Source organism: Genypterus blacodes, unplaced genomic scaffold (assembly GCF_046128005.1).
Source record: "Genypterus blacodes isolate CSIRO-AG114 ecotype Tasmania unplaced genomic scaffold, CSIRO-AGI_Gbla_v1 ptg000623l_1, whole genome shotgun sequence".
In the NCBI taxonomy this organism is placed as follows: domain Eukaryota; kingdom Metazoa; phylum Chordata; class Actinopteri; order Ophidiiformes; family Ophidiidae; genus Genypterus; species Genypterus blacodes.
Window position 1 is genome coordinate 27,231 of NW_027467341.1, and position 18,723 is coordinate 45,953.

The following is an 18,723-nucleotide window of genomic DNA, read 5'->3' on the forward strand; positions in this document are numbered from 1 at the left end:
TGAGGGGGGACGGGACAGACGCTCGACCTGACTGTCGCGTCTGTCTCACATTCCTCGAGGAACGGGTTTGCCCTTTTTTTGGGACGGCAAATGTAAAGGTGTTCACACAATTCGGCGCCGCAGAAACGCAAACGATCGCTGCAGAGCTGAGCCACTGAGAGTGACAGCGAAAGGGAAAAAATATGTAATAACTCTCTCTCTCACACACTCACACACACACACACACACACACACACACACACACACTCACACACACACACACACACACACACACACAGGTGTAGTTGTAACACTTTTATTTTCTGAAGCCTCTCACAGCACAAAGAGACAGCGAAAGAGAAGAATAGTTTTACACATAACGGACAGCTTTAGCTTCACCTTAGTGTCAAGGGAAGGAAAACAGAAAACAAAGCAATAAAAACTTGATTCAACATGTTCTCATTCTGATAAAAGCTACAAAAAACGATGTTCACATCCTGTTGAGAACATACAGAAGTATAATACAGAAACACGACAATAGTAAACATCCTGCAGCTCCTCCTCCACGGCTTTGGCCTCACACACTGACCTGAACGCAACACCGCTTAGAGACAGACAACGCGTCGTCCTCTCTCTCTCCTGATACAGACAACAGGTGAACACCAGCGTCCTTTACTGAGGTCTGTGCTCTCCTTTCTTCACATCTGGCCTTGCTGTGTGTTTGTGTGTGAGTGAGTGAGAGTGCGTGAGAGAGAGTGTAGTATGTATGTATGTGTGTGTGGGTGAGTGAGTGAGTGAGCGAGCGAGTGAGAGTGAGTAGTATGTGTGTGAGTGAGAGAGTGTGTAGTATTAGTATGTATGTGAGTGTGTGTGTGAGTGAGAGTGAGTAGTATGTGTGTGAGTGAGTGAGTGTGCGTGAGAGAGAGTGTAGTATGTATGTATGTGTGGGTGAGTGAGTGAGTGAGTGAGTGAGTGAGTGAGAGTGAGTAGTATGTGTGTGAGTGAGAGTGTGTGTAGTATTAGTATGTATGTGAGTGTGAGTGTGTGTGTGTGTGTGTGAGTGAGTGAGAGTGCGTGAGAGAGAGTGTAGTATGTATGTATGTGTGTGTGTGGGTGAGTGAGCGAGTGAGCGAGTGAGAGTGAGTAGTATGTGTGTGAGTGAGAGTGTGTGTAGTATTAGTATGTATGTGAGTGTGAGTGTGTGTGAGTGAGTGAGAGTGCGTGAGAGAGAGTGTAGTATGTATGTATGTGTGTGTGGGTGGGTGAGTGAGTGAGCGAGTGAGAGTGAGTAGTATGTGTGTGAGTGAGAGAGTGTGTAGTATTAGTATGTATGTGAGTGTGTGTGTGTGTGTGAGTGAGTGAGTGAGTGAGAGTGTGTAGTATTAGTATGTATGTGAGTGTGTGTGTGTGTGTGTGTGAGTGAGTGAGTAGTGTAGCTTGTAGTATTGTGGCACCATGTGAGTTGTGTGTTGAGTGTATGTTGTATGTCTTAGAGTGTTGTGCACGTGTACTTGCATGTGTGACTGTGTGTTTGTGTGTGTGTGTGTGTGGGAGGGGGGGGGTATCCCCGGGTCAGTTCCCCCCGGCTGGTTGGACCTGACTGCATCCTTCTTGTCAGGAGTGAAAGTGACAGTGGAGGAGGATGGAACCGAGAAGTAAGACCATGACGTCATCTTTCCAAGAGCGCTACAGCGACCTTTCATCCAGCCTTTCCAGCGACCATCCTGTGACCCTCCCCTCTTGACTCGAGTCCCTTTTGTGCCTCAGCTTCGTCTGGACTTCAGGTCACAAAATGGAGCGAATAGTTCAGCAGTGGAACTCCTTCATACTGAGGAATGTGGCTTCCTGCTATCCGGCTCGTTTGGATCCGTTGCTGTCAGCTGTGCTTTATTTTAATGCCACAGTCAAGGCAGAGCGGAGCCACAGATGGTATCTAGTCTAACAGGCGACATCACACTGTAAGCACTTCAATGACCGACTACTGAAGCCGGTCTGATGTTGGTCTGATGGGTGAAGTCGGTGTTTCAATTAGGAATCTCGATGGATGGTTGATGGTTTCAGATTCAGCTGCCAGTTTGAAACAAAGGATGACGTGTGTGTGTGTGTGTGTGTGTGTGTGTGTGCGTGAACCAGGCAGCAGCAGCAGATGTTCCCGTAAAGCTCTGCAGAGGTATTAGATTTGTAACAGGGTGGCAGCTTAAGCCTCAACTCACAAAATGGACCCAAAGACTCTCTGACATGAGGTGAAGAAGAAATCCGGCAAAATCCCTGAATTCCCACATTTTGGTGTCTTTGCTGAATCAGATCTGACTTCAGAGGAACTCCTGATGTCCAGGTTCTCCTCTTCCCCCAGAGAAACAACACAATTTCGCCGAAAACCCGAATTTGCCTATTTACATGCTGTCAATCACAACACCGCCGAGGCACGAGCACGTACGATATCTAACACAATCAGGTTAACACAGCTGGCTGACAACCGACAGGACGGACAGACGGCCCTGGAGTCGCTCACAAAGGTCTGCAGTACAGGTGGGAGTCAGTCTGAGTTAGCTTGAGTCGGCACAGTTAAGGTATCCAAGATTCAACACAACCACATACATTCTGTGCCTCACAGTTGGAGCTGCTTCAGTGTGGACAGTTTTCACGTCTCAAAGACATTTACACGTATGTACCCAGCTGCAGTTTGAGGCGTCTCTCTTCCTCTGAGACTCTTTGGGTCTGTGGTTGGTTCTGAATCAAAAGACAAAGAGAGCTGCTGGATGGAGTGTGTCTGAGGAAGGGGTGGTGTGTGTGCAGCCCGGGCGGCCATGTTGTGTTTCCTGTCTCTGCTGGTCAGGTGGATTCAGAGCAGCTGGCGTGCAGCTGCTCTAGGTGGTCTGCAGACAAGACAAGAACAGAGACGCCAAGATCAATATCAACATGAGAGAGTGAAGACGGCAGAGAAAGCTTCATCACAGCCACATGCTGCATGTTTGAGTAATCAGCAGGGTGTCTACACTCAGTGACCAACTGAGCTGAAGTAAGAACACTAACACCAGGAGGGGAGGAGCTACAGTATGGAGCCTAGGACAGTGTGTGTGAGGGAGGAAGTACTATGATGACCTCTGACCTTTGTGCTTTGTCGCTGCATCTTATGAATGCTACAGGTCACTGGGTAGTCCTCCCCCGATCCCTCCCGTTCCGACTCGCGCTCCCGTTTTCCCGTGATGCTACCTCCTGTGTGAAGGAGGAGTCCTGAGGGAGGGGGGGGGGGGGGGGGGACATGTCAGCTCCATGATCACATGGATGAGCAGATAGACACACAGATATGATCCAACCATCCACTGTACAGACACAACACACTTCTACTAATGCTGTACAAAACACAACATCACACACACACACACACACACACACACACACACACACACACACACACCTGGTTGCTGAGGCACAGCAAACTCATGGTAGAGTCGACTATTGGTGCTGCTCTGTTTGGTGTCTGGCACTGAGTGGTAACCTGGAAACAAACAAACAACAATGCTCAGACACACTGAGCGAACACACACAGAGACACACACACACACACACACACACACACACACACACACACACACACACACACACACACACACACACACACACACACACACACACACACACACACACACACACACACACACACACACCATGTGGTTGCTGTGGTGGCAGACGTTGCTGCTGTGCGACTCTGCTGGGTCCTTGCTGCTCCTCACTGTCAAAGTTCAGTAGGATGCTTCCACTGCTGTTACCCGTAGCAACGGAGCTCCCCGACCCCGCAGGCACTGGAAATAAAGAACACAGAACACAAGTGACTGAATGTCACAGAGAGGGAGGCGTGTTTGTTGTTCTTCTACTCCACACACACACACACACACACACACACACAGAGTTTGAATGTTAAATGTCTACTAAACCGTTTGTATTAATGTGTTTGTCCGCATCGGGGCTATGTGGGTGTTTGCGCATGTGAAGTCTGTGGGCATGTTGGAAATGTCTCCATCTACTGGCAGATCTGGGTTCAGCTTTGTTGTTGCACAATTCTAATAAATCAGCTTTAAAAATTGGGAATCGTTTTGATTCTCTCGTCCTCCTTAGCGGCGCGGACAGAGAGTTCCGTGTCGAGAGCCACACACACACACACACACACACACACACACACACACACACACACACACACACACACACACACACACACACACACACACACACACACACACACACACACACACACACACACACACACACACACACACACACACACACACACACACACACACACACACACACACACACACACACACACACACACACACACACTCCTTACAGTGTGCATTGTTGTTGTTGGTCCCTGGTCCCTGCTGCTCTCCAGGAGAGTAGGCCATCATTCCTCCATTCCCGTTCCCATTGGTGGACGGCACTGATGCTAGCAGGCCTGAAACACACACACACACACACACACACACACACACACACACACACACACACACACACACACACACACACAGGACTTAAAGATCCAGCGTTATCTGACACAACAACAGAACAATTTGTTACTAAAGTCCATATCATTTCTACAGTAAGCTCAGACACAAATCGTCAAATCATCGCAAAAAGCAAAGTGAATGACAGAGCGTGTCCACATTGTCTCTGTCACATGTGAGACGCTCAGAGTCCAGCTCTTACCCAGTCCCCTGTACCGGCTGAGCTGCTGGTAGATCTGCTTCATCCTCTCGATGTTGAGCCGGCTGGCCTCGGCGTGGTGAGCCATGGGCTTTGGGTAATGGACGCCGATGACGCACTTGGCGGCCGCCTGCACGGAGTCCGGAGCGTTCCACGGGTCGTAGATGTACTTAGCGGGGAAACCTCGGAGGACAGGTAAGTATCGTCTGGAAGCACAGGGAGACATTAGACGGCTTGCTTCAATAGGACACAAGCAAGTCAATCAAGAAGAGGAGTAAACATCTGGGTGATATCTTACACAGCGCTCTGTGTATGTCTAACAAATGTATCAGAATTGTACATTGACAGCTGAAACAGTAGAGCTTCCAGTGAGTCAAAGAGCTGAGATGTAACTGGAACATGTGTCTAAACAGTATTGGTTCTATTCTCAGGTTTGTTCTACCTTCCTCCTCGTGTAGATGTTCAGATAGGAGCATGCTGACCTCCAGCACTTCATGCTTACAAATGTTATGGAAAATAGTTGAATGAAAGCTACACACAACCACAACATTGCACATAGAGTATGAGTCCAAAGTCACGGCTGCACATGTCTGACTCTCTTCTCTAGAGTCTGTAGCTTGTGGCACTGAGGGGAGTTAAGGTCACAGTGCACCACAGCGTTAGTAGAGTCATGATGGAGAAACCAGAGAGGCTGCGGCCCCGCGCCTAGAGACCTCCCTGCCGATCGGTGGGTTGTTGATGCTAGGAGACGTCTAACTGTAACACGCGGTTAGAAAGCAGACTGTATTGACCCCGCCCACCCACAGCCCCGCCCCGCCCCGCCCGCCCAACCCTGACCCGAGCAGGTGTACAGTGGAAAAGTTCTGCCTTTGAGAGATGGGTTAACCCTCGCAGCTACATCTGGAGTCTTCCCTACAACAAAGCATAACATTACATCACCAAGACTTTGATTCCACCTTTGGGCGCCGATTGATCTGGGATTGATAAAGAAAACATAAAATGATCCATCGTCCCTCTGCCTTCTGTCATCAAGTTCGAGTCCCACTCCCGCTAAACCTCCATCTTCCCTGTTACTCAGGCTTGTTCAGTGGATGGCAGAAGTCTTCCATTATACCTCACAGCTCCAGGCCCCCATACCTCCCTCCAGGCCCCCATACCTCCCTCCAGCCCACCCCCACCCCAATGATCAGACAGTGGTGGACTGAGAAAAGAGCTCATGCCTGCTCCCCATGTCCCTCAGACTGTAGTGGTTGACTTTAAAGTGGTCAGCAGGTCCAAAGCCCCCCTGCTGACTGTCCCCTCCCACAGCCACAGCGCCGCACTCTGGGCCGGCCCACTAGGGGGCCCCCTCATTTCACCAAGGAAGCCACAACCCTTTCACCTGGAAGATCTGCAGCCAGGGTAGTGTGTGTGTGTGTGTGTGTGTGTGTGTGTGTGTGTGTGTGTGTGTGTGTGTGTGAGGCAGGACATGATGCAGATGAATGTGTGTGTACTTAAGCAGGCGTTCTTCCATGAGACGGTCTTATTGCTGCTTTGTGACTTCTGGTTCTACGAGCAGGTGTGTGTTGTTGTGTGTTTGTGTCTGTGTGTAAGCGTGTGTATGTTTCCTTCATGCTGCTCTACACTCCAGAGAGACAGAGGGGGGGGGGAGGGGGCCGATGCCAGGGCAGGTACCCACCTAATGAAGTCCCCGTTGGGGTCGGTGCGCCGGCCGAAGCCCACTGGGCAGTAGCAGTGGAAGAACTGCTGGAAGAATGAGCTGCAGGAGAGCCACATCCAGCTACCTGCATTCACACTCCAGTCTGCATCCAGCAGCAGCTCCTCAAACACCTGCAGCACAAAGGGAGTCAACTCATCTTCTACGTGTCTGGGAGGGTGGAGACACAGAGTCAAGAGCTTTGGAGGAGATGGCATCCTCTCCTACACCTTCATCCTCACCTTCATCCCTTCCTCCCAGCTGAGCCACAGGTCCCCCCTGGTGAGGAAGCAGGCCACGGCGTGCCTGGCCAGGTGGTGGATCCATCCCTCCTGCCTCAGCTGCGTCATGATGGCGTCTATCCAGGGAAAGCCCGTCTTGGCCTCTGCCCATTTGGCCAGCGCTTCAGGGTTCTTGTCCCAGGGGATGCGGACGCAGATGGGGTTCCCCTCCATCTTGTCAAAGCGCGGGTTGTTGGTCGCCGCAGTGTAGAAGAATTCACGCCATAGTAACTGGCCGTACAGGGAGAGAGGAGGGGAGCTGTTCTTCTTCACCTGGGGAGAGGAGGAGCCAAGGAAATATGATTGTAAAAGGTTGGAATGGATGCGTGCTGATGAAAGCATGAAGGCTCTCCTGCAAGACGCTTAAGGTCCCAGCAGCTAAGAGGAAGTACTCTGCCAGCTGACCTTGTGGTAGAGGTCGGTGAGCTTGAAGTAGAAGAGACGACAGGAGAGGCAGCCGAAGCGCAGATACGGACTCAGGCCGGTCGGGCTGGCCAGCAGGGAGTTGGCATTCATTCTGGGACGCTCAAAGTTAGCCACCCATGCCTGAGAGAGAGGGAGAGAGACACAGAGAGAGAGAGAGAGAGAGAGAGAGAGAGAGAGAGAGAGAGAGACAAAGAGAGAGAGACAAAGAGAGAGAGAGAGAGAGACAAAGAGAGAGAGAGAGAGAATAATGTTTAAGAATAACTTTGCTTGTGTGAACTTGGATAGATGTTGTCATGACAGCAGCTGTATGATGCTGTGTGTGTGTGTGTGTGTGTGGACGAGCGTCTGTCATGAGTTCTCTGCAGTACTGACTTTTCTCTCCAGGTGGCGCTCTATCCTGGTCAGTGCCTCCGTCTCTCCTCCTGGCCACACAGCTGTCGGCAGGCCCTCTATGTCGAAGCCTGCAGAGATCAGTGTTTACATTCAGACGGAGGCTCAAACTTCACAGGAGAGCATGAATACAGGGAGGAATCACACAGAACAGAGTCGTGCAACTCTGACAATGTTTTACAAAAGAATGAGGTCAAATTGGCTCTGTGGTACTAAATGTTCTTATCACCACCCTGCTGTTAAAACTCCCTGCTCCTTTATTGGACACATAATGGGACCGGTGGACAGGACGTCCTGTTCCACGGCGCTGAACAGAATAAAGCCTCACAACACAAGCACTGTACGTCTGAACTAGGGTGCCCACACCGCTGAGCTCACCAGGTCTGGACCCGTACAGAACCACAGAGAAACAACAACTTATAAGCTGAGTTACATATCAACCTACAAACTCCAACCCCCACAAACAAACAACGCCAGTGAGCCGGTTTGGACCCCAATGACCTGAAAATTCGGGAAACTTCCTGTCCTCTCTTTACTGGATTAATTCACAGCTCAGTGAGAATGGAACTTACTTCATCTACTAACATCTACTGAGGGCCAGAGCCTCACTAAGGTCATGAGCTCCTGGCAGGGGAGCAGAACGGTTGATGATGGAAACTGGGCAAAGGTGTGTGCAGCATACGGCACACACACACTGAAAGAGTGTGAAAGGAACACACAGGCTGTGAATGGAAAACGGACATCTGGACTGAATGAAGGTAAGAGGCTTAGAGTGTAACACCTTCGTGGAGAGAAACCAGACATCTGCACTGAGCGCACAGGAGGCTTGGTTGAGATCCAAGAGGGATGCAAGAATCAGAGCAAGCTCATCTTCATCAGCTGACTCAGGAGGAAGCAGCAGATGGTTCCAGTCTGAGTGGAGCTGGACTGAAAGGAGACCAGCATCTTGTCCTATCACCTGATTGATCCAATAACTAATAATAGAGTCCAAAAAACACCACGCCGACCTCTAGTGACCTCTCAGGCTCAGCTCCAGATCAGGAATAGACCGATCAGAATAATGATGAATGAGAATGATCGATAAACAATCAATCCCAAATCACTTTTGTCGTCAACAACAACATTGATGTCAGAAGTGATTTCTCTTTTGTGCTCCCATCTCCACTCGTCGCCATGGAGACGTGCATATAGCAGCAGACAGTGTGTGTTGTGCGAGTGTGTGTTGTAAGCGTGTGTGTTGTGCGAGTGTCAGGTTGTGAGAGTGTGTGTTGTGCGAGTGTCAGGTTGTTTTTGTTAGACAGAGTGTGAGCCGGTCTCACCAAGCTCCTCCAGGGACGGGACCCCAAACTTGTCCCCGTGGTCCTCAGAGACGGGGGTGACACAGTGACCCATCAGGGCGTCTGACAGCGTCTCCACGGGCAACTCTGGAGGGTCCAGCCTGCTGATGAGGGTCTGGAAACGCTTATAGGTGAGAGGAGGCTGCCCACTGTTCAGCTCTATTATCCTGCACACACACACACACACACACACACACACACCAGGGTCAGTCACTAACTTTAATTGGCCGTCTGCAGTAGAGTAACAGATGGACGGGACACCGCTGACTCACTTGTCCAGGTCATACAGGGTGTGTGATATTTTGACGATGACCTCCACTCCAGCCTCCATGGCGAGCTTCTGGATGGCAGCGTCTCTCTCCTTACCAAACGGCTCAGAGTCATACTCAAAGGTCAGCCGAGAGATCTTCCATTCCTAACAGACAGACAGACACAGAAAGAGAGAGACAGAGAGAGAGAGAGAGAGAGAGAGAGACAGAGAGACAGATTGGCCCTCTGGTTGCTGAGTTAAAGACAGGAGACTTGTCTGTTGTGTCTTTTGTCCTCTGACCTTAAAGAGTCGAGGGAACACGTTGGCCGGTTGGCCCCTGATGACAAACAGACGGGAGTTGAGTTTACGCAGGCTGGCGTCCAGATCCTCCAAACACTGAAGGAGGAACCTGACAGAGGAAACAATGAAGCTAATCATCATAAAGTCACATTGACAGAAATACAGGGCTGATGCCAAATAGTGAGAGGAGAAAAAGATCTGGGTCATCTCCTTTCTTTAAAGCTCTTCTCTTTTATAAGCACCATGACGTCTGATCCCTCCATCAGAGATGGAGATTGTGTGTGTTTAGGCTGTAGAGTGTGTGACACACACACACACACACACACATCTTTGATCAATGGTGCCGTCAGACCTCTTTATAGTCGATTCAAGCACGAGAGCAGATATGAGTCACACACACACACACGCACTCATGAAGACCTGGTTCAAGATTTTTACGCCCAGCATATTAAGTCGCTGATGTCACTGAGTCCATTCATGCTGAGCCTGAGGTCCAGCACATGTTCAAGCGTGTGCTTGGTGACGCACACATCGAACATCTGCAGTGTCATTGTGCTCAGGTTCAAGTGTGTGTGTGCGTGTGCGTGTGCGCGCGTGTGTGTGTGTGTAGGTCGAATCCAGCGTCCAGTGACGACAGCAGGACCTCACAGGGTCAAAGGTCAAAGCAGGAGGAGACACAGGTTTCACAGACTGCAGTGGCATTTATCACATCTGTGCTTTTACACACTTCCACTTCCAGGACCTGCCAGTGGGCGAGGGGGGTCCAGAGGTGGAGGACCGGCAGTCTAGACTGAACTTTTACCCCCGGCCCCGCCCATGGGTAGCAGGGTTGGACAGGATGTACTGAGCGGGCCTTCTGACCCTGTTAGTCCCTTTGTTAGCAGAGGAGGGACGACTCATCACCTGTCACTTTGATCCATCCGTCCAGTCTCTCCTTCTGTTGTCCTCCTTCCATCTCAGCGGGCAAATGAGCTTCATAACAGAACCACAGCACATCCTTCTGGGTGACAGGGCTCCCAGGTGTGTGTGTGTGTGTGTGTGTGTGTGTGCGCACTTGAGCATGCACATGAGCTCACATGTGCACACACACGCTCACGCAGGCCTGTGTGTGCAGTTAGTGTGTGTGTGAGCATCAGTGGATGCTGATTGCCTCATGTGTCCGTGTTGCTGGGCTGCCCACTTCCTGTTGATGTTCTTGTATGTGTGTGTGTGTGTGTCTGTCCTTATATAACTGTTCTGGCCTACATCTGCTGCAATGAATGGCCGAGCTTCAACAGCACCGACTCTCTCACACACACACACACACACACACACACACACACACACACACACACACACACACACACACACACACACACACACACACACACACACACACACACACACACACACACACACACACACACACACACACACACACACACACACACACACACACACACACACACACAGGCTAACGGGCCGCGCAGCAAAGCCCGGCACAAGTAGGGCACCGTCACATAACCAGGATCCATACAGTGACCTGACCTACATCTGCTCCAGGGAGGAACTCTGCTCCTCACTCTGCTCCTCACTCTGCTCCTCACTCTGCTCTTCACTCTGCTCCTCACTCTGCTCCTCACTCTGCTCTTCACTCTGCTCCTCACTCTGCTCCTCACTCTGCTCCTCACTCTGCTCCTCACTCTGCTCCTCACTCTGCTCCTCACTCTGCTCCTCACTCTGCTCCTCACTCTGCTCATCACTCTGCTCATCACTCTGCTCCTCACTCTGCTCCTCACTCTGCTCCTTCTTCTTCTCTGGTGTATAACTGCCTCAGACTGACAGGTTGCTTTCATAAGAGCGTCTCTGCTCCTGTTACGTGTTCATGTTAAACATTTCAACCACTGAACACGGAATGTGTGGGCTTAGGTGTGTGTGTGTGTGTGTGTGTGTGTGTGTGTGTGTGTGTGTGTATGTGTGGAGACGGCAGGAGGAAATGCACATCAGTGACACACACACACACACACACACAGCTGATCTGCAGTTTAACACACAGACTCACGTGACCGCCCCCCCCACACACACACACACACACACACACACACACACACACACACACACACACACACACACACACACACACACACACACACACACACACACACACACACACACACACACACACACACACACACACACACACACACACACACACACACACACACACACACAGCGGAGCTTGAAGCAGCTCTCCGCCCACCACAGCTCATTCATCGGCTCACTCAAGAGCTTGTATGACGCAGAATATGTAAGGAGACTAACACGGTGGGTGGAGGGGGGGCGCTCACATGTGAGAGGAACAAACTCATGGACGCCTCAGCTTCTGTCCTTTAAGTTCAGCCTCTATCAGGGATTTAGGGATTCTCTAACACTTCAATCTCCATTTAGCCGTTCTGAGCTTCTGTGTCAGTTATTGTGTCAATCAAGACTTTCCTTCTAATGTTAGAGCCTTTCTACACCCCCCCCCCCCCTTCAATGACCCATTATGTGTGAAATGCTGCCCCCTTGTGGCGGTGCTGTCCCTGGGCCCCTCTGGGCTGTGTTGCTTCACCCCGTGTGTCTCTGATCGTCAGGTGATCACGCCGCAGCCACATGCGTTTGTCTGTGAAACTTAAGGAGCGGCGCTGAATCCGTTCTGTAACATGAAGGTCTCCTTACCTCCACCTGTTGACGCCGACGTTGGACGAGCCTGCAAACCAGGGGTCCAGGAAGTAAACAGAGCGCACTGTGCCCGCCCCCCGGATGGCCTCCTGAAGTGCTGGGTTGTCATGGAGACGGAGGCCCTTTCTGAACCAGTGGATGGAATTTGGGGCCATCTTATTCTGAGGACAAAGGAGGAGCAGAGTTACAGGGCGACCTGAGTGACAACGGACTGCAAAGTGCAGAACTCAGTTAGTCCATGTTTGTGTATAATCTCAACATCGTACCGTCTTCAGGAGGAAAACACAAACATGAATAAGTTCATGGTGAGGATGTGACGATGTGATGATGATGAAGAAACTAAATACATCTGTTCTTGGGTTCTGGTTCCTTTAGGTGAAGCGTCTTCAGTGCCGACCTCACTGCTTCTCTCTCACATAAACCCTGAGCTGCTTCTTACTGTATTTACGCCCGTTTGTTGACTTTCCGCGCCGGTCTTCCCGAGTTTCCGTTACTTCACACTTCTGCCTCACAGGACGCTCAGTGCCAGTACGGCTCTGGAAGTCTCTGAGCAGATAACAGATAAGGGAAACATCCACGCCGTACCAGAAAGGACAGAACAATCTGCACAGGAACGCATCGCATCACGGCTCACTAATGTCAACACTTCACTGCTCCAGCACACACAGAGTCGCAGCAGAGCAGCCTGGGGGTATAGCTCAGTGGTAGAGCATTTGACTGCAGATCAAGAGGTCCCCGGTTCAAATCCGGATGCCCCCTTTCTTTGTGCACCAACAGCCTCGCTGCTGGCCGGCTGGAGTTTTGAAACAAAGATGTGGTTCAGATCTGATGAATTCATGAGCTTTGTCACTTCAGGCTCATGTCAGTTTACACAAAGTTGGAACAGGCAGTTACACTCTAAATGGAGACTCACACAAGTCTGTAGGAGAAGATTACAGTAAGGTTTAATCAGAAACCATTAATACAATCACAACCCCTCAATAAGCAGGCAGTGGGTAACAGGAGACACTTCAGCTTTAATCCCCCAAATCGGTGCCGGACAGACTAGACGACCTGAGCTCCACCTGCACCGACGCCCTGACAACCACCGAAGGAACTGCTGCCTTATCTTCTGGAAACGTGATGAAGCCTAACCACAGTTCGGACTCAACGCTTAAACCACGCAAATCTAGTAGAAGTGACAGACAGACAGACAGAGTTCTCTTCCACACCAGGCTCACCATGTGATCACCAGGATTCACCAGACAGCACCAGTAAGACTGCAGTGTGAGCCTGCAGGGCTGGCTGAAGTTAAAGGGACTTAATTAGGCCTCCTGGACTCTGCACAGGTGTGAGGTATGAAGCTGTTGCTTGGTTACTCATTGGATAAACGTGTAATTGAGCGGCAGTTAGCCGAGTGACATTTTGTCCAGGTCAGACCACCAACTCAAGAGCCATAAGGGAACAATGACACACAAAGCGCCGGAGTTCCTGATACTCTGGCCATCGTTCCCGTACAGGACGAGCTCCTAATAGTCCCGCACAGCACCATGGGCTCAGAGAGTGACAGGCTCAGAGAGTGACGGGCTCATATTATTGGTTGATAGTTGATGCATTTTAAACATTTTTTTCATTCATTTAAATTTCAAATCAAAAAATGATCATGACTCTTATTATAATTGTCATGAATTCATTATTTCATTTCCTGTGTAATTGTGAATTTTACAGATTAAATATGAGGTTTGGAGAACTTTTTTCCTCAAATACAGGTTGATCAATATTAATATCTGACTCTTTTCTATACATCTGCCTCATAAATCCTGGATCTTTTCTATCACTAAACCCGTTTTGGCCACATGTGTTGTTAAATCTTCTACCTAATGTTGTGGATTACATTGTGTCATGCAGTAATCTGTGTTCGTGATAATAATGCGAGGCTCTTTGGAAAGGTTCTCTTGCTTCCTCACTATCTCCAGCTCATGTGTTCACTATGGGGCTTAGAGAGTGAAAAGCAATGCACACACTAACATAAACAACCTGTTCTGTGTGGATTAGATGGGACGACGTGTTCAGACAGTCAAATCCGTGTAAGGGTTCAGTCACGCGTCTGTCACTCACTCAATTTGAGTCACTTTACAGCTAAAATGCAAAAACTCACACTTATTACACCAACGCTATAAATCTGTAAACAACAATACGAATATGAAAGTGTGCGGCCGCGCGACAGACTGGACTTTGATCAAACCTCATCTACATACAGGAATATGACACAGCTATCAATACTACAGATATCAATCACAGATTTACTAAAGATTATTATTTCATCATTCATTTCATAAATACACGTGTACATGTATATATATATATATACTGAATGATGTAAATACTGGTTGAACACATCACCAGAGGCAGCAGCACCGATACAGGTGGAGACGACAGAATGACCACAACAATGAATGGATCTATATGTGATCAAATATAGAAAATAATGGATCGACTTCATTTCCTGCATCAGAGACAGAATCACAATCTACATTCTTCAGCTTTGGTTTTGTTTAGAAGAGGACAAATGTAATCATTTAAAGATGATTAACGACTAACGCCAATAATGCGATGTATCGATCATTAAACTATATAGACGACAAACCAGATTATTTGAGCAGTTATTTAGACTTTACAGTCTGATAAATACATGAATTAACAACAAGTGGATCGATAGGGAATTTGGTGAAGTTTTCAGAGACCACACACACACACACACACACACACACAGACAGTCATTAGTATATAATAATCCTGTAAACATTAAAGATGATATTCGTTCTTGATATAAAACTCGTCGACACATCAAAGCACCGTGTGATGTTTAGACATAGATCTTTAGTGTCGAGTGTCTGCAGGCTCCTGTGACTTCTGCGAATGGAAATTAGGTCACAATGTTCGCTCCAGCTGAGAGGCTGAAGCGCCTGGCAACTTCACACACACACACATACACACACACACACTGAAGCAACGGGAACGACACACCACACATTAACCCCACAGTGTGCGTCTGTGTGTGTAAGAAAGAGAGAGAGGGGATTTACGGGAGTGCACAATTGAGAAATAAGGAAAAAGTTGAGTGTGTGAGAGGAAACAACCTGAGCGCAGAGAAACGGGGTCACTGGAGCGCCGCTTACGCAACCCGCAAATCAGAGCAGCTTTCCCTCTAAACAAACCCCCAGAAGCTCCACAACGTGCCGGCTTACCTCTCGCTGGCTCCCCGGGGTTGACATCTATGTCAGGCCGACAGACAGGAACATTTCTTCCCTGGGCGGTGCTGTGTTGTGGGGTCGTGGTGCTGCCCGGTTGTCGCTCAGGCGGATCTGCTGCTACCTGCCGGCTGCTTCACTGCTCCGCCAGGTTTCGTAAGAGTTTGCTCACTGCGCATGCCCCGCCTTCTCGCGCGCTGCCTTCGCGTTGCGTCGGTGAAAATAGCACCGCCGCTCTGGAACCAAAACAAACCGTGATGAAGTCGAAGTGACGCCGGAAGCGGCAGCAGTAAGCGGACACGCGGGAGTCCACTGTGCGGGGACCGCTGCCGCCCTAAAGCCGCTGGAAAAGGAAATCACCATGCCTCAAAGTCATTTTTATACGTAATTCCAACTTATATCCAACAAAATAACTTAATCAACGTTCAAGACCCTGTTAGATAATATCACAAGTTATTCAGTCGATAAATTGGCATTTTAACACATGATGTTGATGAAGATGTACCATTCGTCTTATCCAAAGCAATGTATAAATTCTCTCTAAATTTCTGTTACTTTTGTGTCTGGGCGTATTGGAAGTTGAAAAAGAATTCTCGCCTTCCACGGTCGTTTCAAACTCGGTTGTCAGATTTCCTCTTGTCCCCGCAGCACCTGACATCACCACTATTCTCCTCGAACGTGAACAGTGTAGTGCTTGACGTCCTGCGCTCCTATTGGTCGTTAAGGCGTCACGTGCACGATGCCGGCTCACGTTTAATAGGCATGGAAACGCGGAAGTCCATTCATGGTGCCGCGGCGCGCGCTGCGACATCAGCCGAAGACGACCAAACAAACAAACCAACAAACAAACAAACATACGAACAAACAAGCATTTTTCCTCAGCTTTGAATTTCTTTCCTTTCTAGACTCGCGAAATTATCATTCAGTTCGTTTTGTTGTCCTTTGATTATTCTAGTTGAAAAGTAAAATAACAGAAAAAGAATCCAGCAGGTATTTGTTTGTAATTTATGAAGATCAAATGGAGGAATAAAACCTTTAAGACATGAGGTCAGCCTTCTCTCATTCTTTTTAATGGACAATGAATGCTAACCTCCCTTGTTGAGCTAGATAGACAGATAGCTAGATAGATCGATAGGTCTCTCTGTCTCTGTCTGTCGCTGTCTCTCTCGCACTCTCCCCCCTCTCGCTCTCTCTCTCTCTCTGAAGTCTGAAATGTCCGCTCTTGTTTCATACAAATGTAGTTAAGTTCTAAAAGTCACACACAATCGGATCAACACGAGAATGGCAGAGGAACCTAAAGAGGAGCAGAGCATTGACTTGGTCTCACCTGTGTTGAGTCATCATCTGGTTATCCAGCCTCATCAAAATAATACTCTGCTTAATTAATTGCTGGCGCAGCTCACATGTGAGGTCAAAGGTCACGGTCAGATTCACAGGCTGTCCCTTTTCAATAAATCAGCAACAAAGTCTTTCCTCCTCTTCTCAGCTGCTGACGTTCAGAGAATTCCAGTGATTCATTACTGATGTGTGTTTGGGTCTTCAGTTGTGAACTTTTCAGGAGCTGAACGGGTGAGGGGGGGGGCACTGGATTCTTCTTCTTCTTCTCCTTCTTCTTCTTCTTCTTCTTCTTCTTCCTATCTCTGCGGTGCTGATGACACATGAACATATTGTCTGTGATGTTCTGGATCAGAGCCCCTGATGTATTCGGAGAGCACACAGCTGATCCCATATGTTCCGGGGGATATGAGCAGTGTGAATGATTGTTTGTGTGTGAGGCCTTTGAGCACAGAGCTGCTGGGCGGCGGCGCCCACGCTGCCGTCATGTTGGCCGAGAATAGAGACCAGCTGATGCCAGACTGGATCGTCACGACATCATCAGTCGGTTAGCCGGATGTCTCCAAAACACAAACAGGGATGGAAAACCGGATCTGGACTTCTGACTGGACTGTCTGCTGCAAACCACACTGACCTACAGCAGAACATGGCGTCAAGACGGAGCGCTGCAGGGAAACAGGAAGTAGAGAAGAAACACATGCAGACACAGAAACAAAACATGTCAGAGCAGTTAGATAGATAGATAGACAGACAGACAGACAGACAGACAGACAGACAGATAGATGTATTTGTCCATGTCCTGTAAACAGGCCCACGAGGCTCGGCAGGTGGGTGGCCCCACGCAGTGACACTATGGTGGACCGCAGCCAGAGAGAAAGTTCCAGAAGCAGGAAGCCGTCTGAAGCCAGTGCGTCCTGCCAAAGTGCTCTTGTACCTTCTGATTCACACGTCCGTCACTCAACTCGGCCAACGAATGTGAGCCAGCTGACACACTGACTGTGTGTGACGACAACACTGGCCAAACTCCAGTCAGCCCACAGGCGGCCAGGTGGTGGTGTGTGTGTGTGTGTGTGTGAATGGACTGAGTCAGAGATCTCCAACTCACTCCAACACACACATACACACACAGAGGCAAAACCCCTACAGGAGGGTCAGACACACTGAGACATTACATTACATTACATTACAAGCATTTGGCAGACGCTTTTATCCAAAGCGACTTACATTGCATTACCACCCTTCGCAGAGGGGGGAGCAATTGAGGGTTCGGTGCCTTGCTCAGGGGCACCTCGGCAGGGGCCTCGAACCGGCGACCCTCCGGTTCCCAAGCGGAAGCACTACCCACTGACCTACTGCCTCCCTATGACGATGTGGTGACAGTCTGAAACACACGGCGCTGTACGTGTGGAATGTAAATGTGTTCATGTTTTAAGTTAAATAAGCTGTTTTGTGTTATGTTGCATCATTTATGAAGAGATATCTGCTGTTATACTGTAGGCTGCATGTGTGTGAGCTTCTGACACTTTGGGGGCACGTGTACGTCCATGCGACTCTGTCACACACACAAACACACACACACACACACACACACACACACACACACACGGGATCACCATGTGCCTACCTGACTCACCGGTGGAGGCAGTCTGCTGTGAACACACACACCTCCTTCTCACACCCAGAGGATTTCTCTTCATTTTCCGACACACTCCCTCTCTCTCCTTCTGTTCTTGCCTCTTCCTCCATCTCGTCCTCCCCCTCCTCCCCCTCCCCATATGTCCTTTTGTCACATATGTCACAGTGATGAATGAATGAATGAGAGCAGCTGAACCTGAACCTCCACTGAGACGCTCCTCTTCAGCTGAGTGAACCCTGGAGGGCCAAACAGGACGGCGTGTTCAAAACTTGGGTTCAGCGCGTTTGGTTGATGCAGAGACGACAGATTATCCCATAATATACGTGCTGGAAAATGGTTCTGTCTACTTTCAGAAGGTCATAGGCCACAGGTCATGTGTCATAGGTCAGAGGTCAGAGGTTAGAAACACCATGATACAACAATATTGTCAAAGTCTCTCATCAGTGATGACATGAATACAGG

General features: G+C 49.3%; 1 protein-coding gene and 1 non-coding gene across 2 annotated transcripts; one reads left to right on the forward strand and one right to left on the reverse strand.

Moving 5' to 3' along the window:
- Positions 1–1,403: 1,403 nt before the first annotated feature.
- cry3a (cryptochrome circadian regulator 3a) lies at positions 1,404–15,563 on the reverse strand. The gene is made up of 15 exons (XM_076140451.1): positions 15,288–15,563; positions 12,058–12,221; positions 9,361–9,469; positions 9,083–9,225; positions 8,793–8,977; positions 7,456–7,544; positions 7,063–7,203; positions 6,619–6,930; positions 6,359–6,510; positions 4,684–4,886; positions 4,325–4,432; positions 3,648–3,782; positions 3,398–3,478; positions 3,089–3,213; positions 1,404–2,855 (listed from the first exon to the last, which is right to left on the reverse strand). The coding sequence occupies exons 1-15, from the start codon at positions 15,312–15,314 to the stop codon at positions 2,847–2,849; spliced, it is 1,983 nt and encodes a 660-aa protein (XP_075996566.1). The 5' UTR covers positions 15,315–15,563; the 3' UTR covers positions 1,404–2,846.
- trnac-gca (transfer RNA cysteine (anticodon GCA)) lies at positions 12,748–12,819 on the forward strand. Its single transcript has one exon. It is a non-coding gene; the product is annotated as a tRNA-Cys (tRNA).
- Positions 15,564–18,723: the final 3,160 nt, after the last annotated feature.

Coding starts and splice junctions, on each gene's coding strand:
- cry3a (XM_076140451.1), bottom strand. CDS start 15,314: ATGTCAACCCCGGGGAGCCAGCGAGAG. Junction 7,204..7,455: donor AGCGCCACCTGGAGAGAAAA/GTCAGTACTGCA, acceptor CCTCTCTCTCAG/GCATGGGTGGCTAACTTTGA. Junction 3,783..4,324: donor CAACAACAACAATGCACACT/GTAAGGAGTGTG, acceptor CTTTATTTCCAG/TGCCTGCGGGGTCGGGGAGC.